This window comes from the organism of the source record quoted next, unplaced genomic scaffold (assembly GCF_019419815.1).
Source record: "Pyrus x bretschneideri cultivar Hongxiangsu unplaced genomic scaffold, Pyrus_bretschneideri_v1 Contig4, whole genome shotgun sequence".
In the NCBI taxonomy this organism is placed as follows: Eukaryota; Viridiplantae; Streptophyta; class Magnoliopsida; order Rosales; family Rosaceae; genus Pyrus; species Pyrus x bretschneideri.
In genome coordinates this window covers 11,684,588-11,695,252 of record NW_025999723.1, presented here as the reverse complement: position 1 = coordinate 11,695,252, position 10,665 = coordinate 11,684,588, and the positions used below count along the sequence as shown (strand labels likewise).

Genomic DNA, 10,665 nt, shown 5'->3' with positions numbered 1-10,665 from the left:
TCTGTCACACCACAAAATATCTCTGCCTTTGATTACCTTCAGAGAAACTTCCCCACCATTAATTCTACGACTTATTCCTTTTGTCCTTATGACCCCACCTCCAATCAAACACCATAAAAGTCTTTAACTATCCCAACCTTGTTGGCTACTAACCCATCACCACCACATATCTTACCCCCAACATATCACATCTTTCATCCAACTTCCCTTATCCTCTCACCCAAAAAATGGAAACAAACCTGTTGTCTCAACTATTTTTTTTTCTCCAATGGCTATGGCAACCATTACTGATATATTGGGAATTTCCAAAAATAATTCCAACACATAAGTCATAGGAACCCCAACTACCCATTCGGCCTCATCCAGCACTTTGTCCCCTTATTCTTCAGCTTCCCAAATGATGTCATCTACAACAAACATCCAATACATTACAGGAGGCATTCTGTTGTCCTCCCCCCCCCCAGCAAAACCTCTGCTAAAAAGACCTTTGGATTTCTCTATCCCCAACATCATCACAAAAACAAAAAACCTAAACTCCCCCTGCTTTGGCTATAATGGTTAGTTTGGAATCCTATGAGGCAGCGGCTCAAAAGAATTACCTGTGACTGGTGCTACCTGTCGGAACATTGGCCTTAGCCGTAGGCCTTATGTTAGTCATCAAGTTGGCCTATCTCCCTTGGCGACTACCTGGGTTACACAGCCGAAAGATGTCGGGGTAGACTCGGCTTGCCCTGCTTCTGATTCTATCCCAGCAAAAATGGGTAAAGGTAAAGCTCTGATGGTTGTGGAGGACCTTAATAATCTCCAGGGTGGTGGTGGCTGGCCCGACATAGCCATGGGTCCAAAATGATCTACCTTGCTTGGAACTGTCAATAGATTGGGCAAGACTTAACAGTTGATGCTCTTAGAGTGCAATTAAAAATAAATAAGCCCTCAGTTGTAATTTATCTTAAACTAAATGTAAAGGTGTAGGTATTGTGTGCACTTGCCGCACCCTATTTATGTCATCTTCTGGAAGATCAAGTAGTTTATGTCTTTGGTGGAAAGACCATATTTCTATTCAAATCATGTATGCCTCTGTTTTTATTCTGGATACCATCGTGTAGGATTCTGTCATTGACTCTACCATCCATGTTTCTTGGCTTTACAATCCCCCTTATAGCCACCAAAAACGGAAATTTTGGGAGACTAACTGCTTATCTCTTTTTGCAACGAGTTGGCCTTGGATATGCATTAGGGACTTCAATGAACTATTATGGCTGGCATGAAAAATCCGGTGGTAAGGAGTGAGCCAAATCGTCGACGTTATCTTTGTAATTTCATTCAAGCAAAAGCTTTGGTGGATATTGGCTTTTTGGGCCCTAAGTTCACTTGGGAAAGGAACTGAGAAAAGTTGGGTAGAATTGAAGAAATATTGGACCGTACGTTCTTGTTAACGACTCTTGGCTGGAGACGTGGCCGATGGCGGCTCTCTATCATTAGCCCTAAGCCCTTTTGTTTGGAATTATCATGGGTATGGGATCCCGAGTTCCCGTTTGTTCTAAAAGAAGCTTGAAATGATAATGTAGATGGTTCATACTTTTCGTCTGGGTTCTCTAATATTGCTAATTGTAAGGAAAAAATTAGAGCTTGGAGTAAAAAATTCAAAAACAATCGCCGGACAATTAACCGGTTGTTGTCTAAGCGTAAGGCTAATGAACACCAAGCTATTCCGTCGATTAGAAAAGAGTTGGCTTAGTCTACTACTTGTTTGCTGCAAGATGCCTGGATGAGGGAAAAACTATATTGGCTCTAACGCTCGAGAATCTCCTAGCTTAAGGATGAAGATAGAAATACATCTTTTTTTTTTCACAAACTACCATTCAACGTCGATAATGGAATAGGATCTTGAGCCTCAAAGCTAAGGAGGATATTTGGCTTACTGAGGATACGAAGATTCGAAACCATATTGATGGTTTCTTCAAAAATTTGTTCACATCCGTGGGCCCTCGACCCCTTGACGCGGCTTTAGCTGGTCTTACCTCTATTGTCTCTGATGCTATCAACTGTGAGTTGCACCAACCCTTCACTCTAGAAGACATTAAAGTTGCGGTTCATGAGTTAGATGGTCTGAAAGTTGTTGGCCCGGATGGCTTTCATGGTATGTTCTACCAACGCTGTTGGGATACTATCAATTGTCTGATGGCGGGCATGGTTTCTGAATTTTCTGGCCAAGGCAGTTTCCCACATGTGTTGAATTCCACCAATCTGATTCCAATTCCAAAAGTTCCCAATCCGGAACATATCTCTCAATTACGGCTCATTAGTCTATGTAATTTCTCCTATAAAGTGCTCTCCAAGCTTTTGGCAAGCAGGTTAAAAGTGCATCTTCCTAGCCTTATCTCTCATCACCAGTGTGCTTTTGTTCCAAGTTGCCAAATTCAAGATAATATTTTTGCGGCGCATGAGGCTTTCTACTATCTTAAAAATAAGAAAACAAAGCATGGGTTTGAACTGGGAATGAAAGTTACATGAATAAAGCCTATGACAGGGTGGAAAGGAGCTTTCTTGAGGCGGTACTTATCTGTCTTGGTTTCCATATCCTCTGTGGATTTCCTTGGTTATGAATTGTGTTAAGACGGTCTCTTTTTCTATCTCCTTTAATGGGAAAGCGGATGACTCCTTTTTCCCTTATCGGGGTCTTCGGTAGGGGGATCCACCGTCTCCATATCTGTTTTGGTTTGTTACGGAAGCTATATCTACTTTAATTGCCATTCATTGTTTGAACGGGGTATTCTTTTGGGCCCCTCCTGTCCTACACTGTCACATTTGTATTTTGCCGATGACCCCCTTTTCTTTATTAATGCGGATCTTGATAACTGTCAGGCTTTGAGGGACATTCTTGACATTTACTACATGGCCTCGGGACAAGCCATCAACCAACAGAAGTCTTTGATTGTCTGCTCTGCCAACTCCCCATGCATGTCATTAATGAGGCATGCAGTATCTTCAACATGCCACCTTCTTTGGATCCAGGTAAATATCTTGGTTTAAGCATGTAAATCAACATGCATCCATATTACACAGCCTTTTTAATCAACATTCAAGTTTCAAATCTTTGGATAAAAAAAAAGTTGGCTAAAAAATTCATTAAAAAATAATGTACTGGTCTCCAAATCCAACCAGTTAGACATTCTTCTTTTAGAGTAGCATGCTATCATGTCATGATTTACAAACCACAAATCCATGCAACCTTCCTTTAAACAAAATTTCTCAAACAACCCCACTTTGACGAAGTTTTACAAACATTCGTTTTTTAATGGTTTAACAGCATCCTTAATGATATCAAGGTTGGAACTCGAATCATTCTTCTGCATTAAACTTATACCTGATGAAGCACTCACAAAAACATTAGACAACGCAACAAGATTATCATTATTAATTCATGCAAACACTTGCAATTATAAATGAATTTATGTAGAGCTAACTCATGGCTCTAATACCAAATGTTGAAACTTTAAAGGTTAGCTACAACACACGAAACAAGTGAAGTACATAGTATGAATCGATGCAAACCTGATGAAGACATTACTAAATTATAGAGGATAAGTCTTCTACTCCATGGGGACCTTATGCTCTCACTAGAATAGGGCTAGTTACAGAAAAAGAACGTGTTCCTTGATAGCACAATATTTATACATTTATATTGCCCTTATTTCCTAAGTTTTATGCTATATTTTCATGTGAAATTGGTTGTTTGATGTGTCTAGTGCGTATTTTGTAGATAATGGACCGTAGAGAAGACTTTCAAGTCTTTTTGTGATTTTAAGGTTAAAAAGGATCAAAGCTGTGAAAAACTAAAATCAAGAAGTATTCCAACAATCATCAGATGCAAAGTTGTTCAATCCGCAAATTAATGGCTGCTGTTTGGAAATTGTAATTGGAGTTGGAAGGTGCTTTTCAGAATTGTCATTTTCGTTGGGCCCTCAGAAATTGATCAGGACGAACTAGGTGTTGTGCAATATATGTACAAAAATCTCTGGATGTCTAGTTTCGGTATAATTTTACAGATCATGATTCTAATGCTTCTAGAAGAAATTATACCTATTTTAGTGCGAGAAGGTCGGTTTAGGAATTCTACGTGATTCTAAATTATTCAAGTCCAGTTTGAGTCAAGAAACCGAAGTCTAATGATATTGGGACTCCTGTTTGGGCTGGAATACAACAATTGTGGCAACGGTTTATTGAAACTCTATATTCCTTGGACCATTTTTTAAAGGAAGATGAGCAGCAACATGAAAGAGAGAAACTCACGTCATCAGATTGTTTTGAGTTGATTGACCTAAGGAGGAAGCCAGACACCAAGGGTTCTCTAAGGGTTTTTCAATATCTTTTTCAGACTTTGTATTTATGATTTTTATAACTATGACTTTCTGTAATTTGATGGCTATGAGTAACTGAATTCTTTATTAGGAATCCGATGTAGCCTTCATGATGATTCTATGTCTTAATTAACTTTATTCTTTTATCAATTCAAAGGTTTCTAGTTTCAATCATTCTTTATGTTCATGTTATTGATTAGCTACCTTTAATATGAATTTTTAGACGTATGAGACAAGGTTATAGTAGACGCCATATGCTTAGCCTTGAGATAGCTCTCTTGGATGAATGAATTGTTGTTGATGCAGACGTCATCCTAAGACACTTTTTTGGTTTTCTTTGTTCTTCTTGTACTTAATGGATTTTTGATTATTGGCTTAGACTAGACACCATGGTTAAGTTGATGATTAAAAGTACTTGGTTTCACCCGGACGCCTAACGTACAATCATAATAAAGAAAGAATGAAACCTAGAACCTGCATTGAATTGTTCTTACTATGTTATCTAATGACATAGAATTGGATTGATATGGTGAAGTCGGATACCTAGTATTTCAACCATTGTTTTCAGAAATTATTTACACACATTCTCTTTTTAATTTACTGCACTTTAGATTACTTGATCAACTTCTTTTTGGTTAATTATTTAAACTTCATAGTTTAGTTGTTTTTGTTATTTCTATTCTTGTGAGTACTGCATAATTGGACTTAATTAGGTGACTTTACAAATCTATGTGGGTACGACACTCGTATTTGCTTGCTATACTATCATATCGATTCGTGCACTTGCGAGAAATATAATTTGTTTATGGCGCCGTTGCCGAGGATTTGTCTTCAAGTCCTATCTAATTATTTCTAGTTGTGTATCCCCTAAATTTGTTTATTTTATTTGTTCTAAATTTATTTGTTTTTGTAGGTAGTGAATGCAAGGTCATCGATCTCAAGAAGGAGAACTATTGCCGATCAATGATAATATTGATCGAATAAAAAGAAGTACAAAAAACCACCGAGAAGAAGAAGCGTTGGATAGTGAATTTGATTCCAATCAAAGAGAAACTTCCACATCAGAGGTCATCCAAAACAAGATGGTAGATGCAAATCCACATCCCATGAAAGAATTTGCTTGCTCAGTTGTAGAAACATCACCATCATCCATTCTATATTAGTTGCTACAGCTAGAAATTATGAGTTGAAAAATACTCATTATAATATGCTTCCTTCTTTTTATGGTGTTGCTAGTGAAGATCCTTTGTCATTCATTCGTGATTTTTATGCTACAATTCAAAGTTTTCCTTTGCAGGGATTAAGTGAAGATCAATTGCAGATGAGGTGTTTCCCATGCACTATGAAGGACAAAGCTAAGCAATGACTTATGTCTTTGACACCCAGAACACTTGCAACATGGGAAGCAAACTACAATAAGTTTGTTGGAAATTTTTATTCGCATCAGAAGACTACTAAACTCAGGAGCAAGATCACCACTTTTTCCTTTGTTGGAATGCTTTAAAATTTTATTCGCATCAGAAGACTACTAAACTCAGTAGAAATTTTATTCCCATGCATCATAAGTTTGTTGGAACGCTTTAAAGTACTTCTAATCCAATGTCCTCACCATCTTTATCCTTTAGAATTACAAAATCAGTTTTTCTATGATGGATTAACCCAAGCTTGTCAGGCTACTGTTGATAATGCTGCAAGTGATGCCATAGTGAAAAGACTACACAACAAACTTATGAGCTATATGACGACATGCTTGGTGCAAATTCTCAGTAGAAAAGTGTTTGGGGTAAGCATTTAAGCATTTATGAAATTAGTCCTAATACTGACCTTGCTATGCAGGTGGCTGACTTAACCAAACAAATCAAAACATTGAGCAATGTAGTCATGAATAATGGATCGGCTCCTGGTGAGGTATGTGCAATATGTGGTATTTTTTGTCATGTTTCTAATGTTTGTCCATCTAGTGAGGCTTTTCCAGAATATTTACAAGAGCAAGCTAATATGATGAATACCTCCAATCAGAAACCTAAATTTGATCCTTTTTCAAATAATTATAATATAGTTTGGAGGTTTTATCCTAATCTTTCATGGAATAATAATCAAAATCAAAATCAAGCTAGCTATTCTTTCTAGCAAGGAAAGCCCTCATTAGAAGACACATTGAATAATTTTATACAAGTATGCCAAAATAGCCAAAAAAGCAACAAGGCCTCTTTAAGGAAGCTAGAAGTACAAGTTGAGAACGAGGGTTTCATGGTGGAGAAGAGGAAGGAGACCCAGTCCGAAGTAGGAGAGTGCACATTCTTCGGCGGTCAAGCCCAGCAACCCTTCCGCCTTCCATGCCTTCAAAATGATAATTTGGGCGTTGGGTTGGGGTTTTTGCTTTTAGGTAGAAGACGGGTTGTAGAAGGAAGAAGGAAGGGAGGGGGTTGGGGGGAGGTATAAGACGGGTGGGGTTTGTTTGTTTGTTTTATTTTTTTTTTTTTTTCTTTTGGTACTTTTTTAATATTGAAGTGGCCCATATTGACACATGGCGCTCAGTTGTTATCCACGTGGGCGCCACATCATCAGTTAACAAAAGTTCTAACGGAAAACTTAACGAATGTATGAAATTGTCCCAAAATTATGACTTGATGTATGACTCTAGGATGAAAAAAACTTCATGTACCAAATGTTGAAAACCACGAAACTTCAGGATAGTAAATTGAGATTAACTCTAAATTCAACATTCAACATGCATTCAACCAAAATAAATATATATTTTTCGATTTGGTTTGGGATTTTCGAACTATTAAATATGTAATCTTGCTTCCTATACCGAAAGGTTCAGAATTGGTTTGGTATAGATCCCAAAAATTTCAGTGTTATCGGTTTGAGAATTTTTCGGTATGGGATCGGGATTTTTTTGGTTTGGTTTGAGATTTTCGGGAAAAAATTTTAGTCCTAAGAAGATATAGATAATAATTTTTTGCGTAAATCAGGGTTTAGGGATAAGTTTGAAGGATATTGCGATCTCGTATGAAATTACATTATTACCCTCTTTTTTTTAAATGATAGAAGATTAATTTATTTTTTTACCATTTTTTTATTGATAAAGAATGTTTCATTAATGAGTAGGGATTTCATACAAACCGTTACATTTACTTTATACTTTGCTGCTAAATTTGTTCTACTTGGATGAAAAAATAAAAAAAACTAATTTACAATAAATTAATTAATTGAAAAAAAAAATTTCAGAATCATCTTCTTCTCCATTTTGACGGTTCCCACTCGTCTTCTCCTTCATCTTCTCCAAAGTCGATATCTAGCAACAGCAATTAATTTTCCAGATCGAAAGATCCTTCTTCCCCACTCCATCCGTCTCTCCCCCTTCCTTCCTTCCTTCCTTCCTTAACCACAACCCACTTCCAGTCTCTCAATCCGAGATCCATCTCTTAGTGTTGATAAAATTCCTATCCCCCTTCAATTAATTAAACAAAAATGCATTGGAGGCCATCTTCGCCGCCTCTCAGATGGATTGATTGTGGGTGCGCCAGGCGAGTAGTGCAACGGCATCGCCAGCTCGATGCTGGTCTCGGACGGGAACAACAACGATTTAGTGGGGTTTCAATGGTACGTTTCTGGGTTCTTGCAGATCCGATTTCAGGCAACAACAGGCGGCTCGGCTTCAGACAGCAATTTCTGGCATTTCTGCGATCTAAGAAAAGCAGATCTCGCGAGTCTCCAGTACGGCTTCGGTCCGTGAGGGGTTGATAGATCAGTTTCGATGCGTGCGGTAGTTTGACAACAGATTGTCGCGCGGTGCAGGAATACAATGCAGCAGGCGTGCGAGACAAAACGAGTACGAGTCCTTGTCGAAGTTCAAACAGCTACTCCGGCACTGATTTCAGATTGAATTTTCTAGTACACGGTTAATTAGTCAGTGTATGTTGTTCTTGTTTTAGATTTTTATAGAGAGAAAATTATGGGATCTGGACATGCGGTTTATTTAGTTGGGGCTTTCGATTTGGATGCCTTGTGGTTAATAGAGAAGAAAAATGTATGAACTCAATGGAATTCAATGGTGCGGAGCAAATGAATCGTTGGTGAATACTGGGATAAGGGATGAGGAAATCCAAGCAAGGAAGCAGAGAGAATAAAAATAAAAATAAAAAAGAAAACTAATTAAAAAAGTTTGGAAATATTGAGTTTAACAATAAGGGTAAAATAACGGGTAAAATAAATAAATTTTTTAGTGTAAAAATGTAATTTTTCGTTAAAATAAACAGTACTGCGGATTTTTGGTTAAAAGTTTCAAATAAAAATTGATTTTCTATAATTAATCTTTTTTATTTGTTTTTTATTCACATGCTGTAATGTTGGTAGCAACCTATAAATGTAAATCTTATATTTGTCACATCATTATTTAACGAATAACTTAACAAATTTTCTGACGGATGTATGAAATTGAAATAAAATAAATGTAAAGAGATATATGAAATTGAAATGAAATAAAAGTAAATGTATGATTGAAATGTTTTCAAAATATTGTATAAGATTGTAATTGAGCTCAAATTTAAGGTGGTAAATCATAATTCTCAATCTTAATTTATCAATAACTAAATTGATGACTTGTATACTCTTACCATTTTTTAATGTACAATACACGGTTATAAATTTACAAAACCGGAAGTAATTAGCGAGGGTGAAACTGAATCATAGGGAATTGATCAGAGGACGGAGCCTTCGTGAATGGTTGACAATCTAATCCTAAAAGAACGAGTAGCCAACTTTGCCTTTCTCGATGTGTATCTCCGCAATTTCCTAACCGACGATGACCCACCGCCGCAGCCGCTACAACTCATCATCTTCTGGCCTTTGTACGCTAATGACCCTCCACCTCCAATCGTTAATCCATTCATGCTCAAATCACCTCCGTCGCCCTCGGCCGACGAGTTTGCATATTTATTATTATTCATCTCAATCACCGGAGAAATGCGGGCCTTTTTGTAATTACGGTATCCGCTTCCCTTATTTTCCTTTTTGTTTCCCTTTTCTCTCTTGAAGGAGGAAGAAGAAGAAGATGCTTTGGTATTAATTTTCTGGAGGGCGAGGCTGGCTCTAACCGCCAGGGCCGCCATATCGGTGGCACTGAGGCGGCGTTGAAGCTTGGATCTGGGGAGTACGAAGTAGATCTGATTGGCCTCCAGCGGATCTTCGGAATCTAATGCCGGAATGTAACTGTCGTAATACAAACTGTCGGAATGACATATAAACAAAGACGACGATTGGTCGGCCTCAAGGACTTCGGAGACATTGAGGGGAACCGGGTATTCGTGGACACTTGCGTTCATGTAGATTACTTTGGCAGTGGACGACGATTCATCATCATCTCTTCCGCTAGAACTAGTCCCCCTGACGAGGACTATAGACCAGCATCCACCCATTATATCTTATGTACTTCCACACAATACTGAGCGACTGATGAGGCACAAGGCCAGGCGAGGCACTGAGCAAGATTAGAAAGAGAGAGAGAGAGAGAGAGAGAGAGAGAGAGAGAGAGAAATGTGAGGAGGACTAGTGGAGGAGAAGGGGTGGTCTATAGAGAGGAAATCAGGAAAGAAATAGACAGGAAATTAACTCGGAAAGAAAGAGAGGAAATTGTGTGGCAGGTGCGAAGTGGCTGCAAAAGCCTAAAAGGAAAGGGAATGGGAATTGCGTAAGCGAGGTCGTAAAGCAGGAAAGGACAAGCGGAGTTTTCAAATTTTGAGACTTTCCCTATTTTTCTTTCTGCAAATTAGAACAAGCAGATGACGCCCGATTCCTCCTAAGCGATGACGTCAAGATGCGGTTCAATTTCTCTCTCTCCCTCCAGTCAACTTGTGATGCGCGATGTATCAAACACGTGCTTGGCTTGGAATTTAATAAGGTCTGAAAGCCACCCAACCAAGACACACCAGATACAGACAATGACGATACCCCACCAGCTCAATCACCTTAAACAGTTAACACAAACTAGTTGACCGTTGACCATTGACCATTTATCAAAACCTCGTCCACCCAAAAATAACTGTAAACAGAACCTAACATCAAATATTGACACGTACATCTGTACACAATGAAAACATTTCCGCATCGTCTCCCCATCTTCTCCACTTCTCCAGCATCTCTCTCTCTCTCCATCTCCATCTTCTACTCTACAATATCTGAGCTTGAGTCCATTTCCACGTACGCTTGAGTCAGCACCATCATAATTTGATCCGCCATGTACGACGCCACTGCCTGAATCCAACCAAGATGCCCCAGTAGCGCAGCCATCGACATCTGA

General features: G+C 38.4%; 1 protein-coding gene across 1 annotated transcript; it reads right to left on the bottom strand.

Moving 5' to 3' along the window:
• Positions 1 to 8,844: 8,844 nt before the first annotated feature.
• On the bottom strand, positions 8,845 to 9,916 carry LOC103939496. Its single transcript, XM_018645553.2, has one exon. It carries the CDS (start codon positions 9,782 to 9,784, stop codon positions 9,068 to 9,070), a length of 717 nt encoding a protein of 238 aa, XP_018501069.2. The 5' UTR covers positions 9,785 to 9,916; the 3' UTR covers positions 8,845 to 9,067.
• Between the last annotated feature and the right edge of the window lie 749 nt (positions 9,917 to 10,665).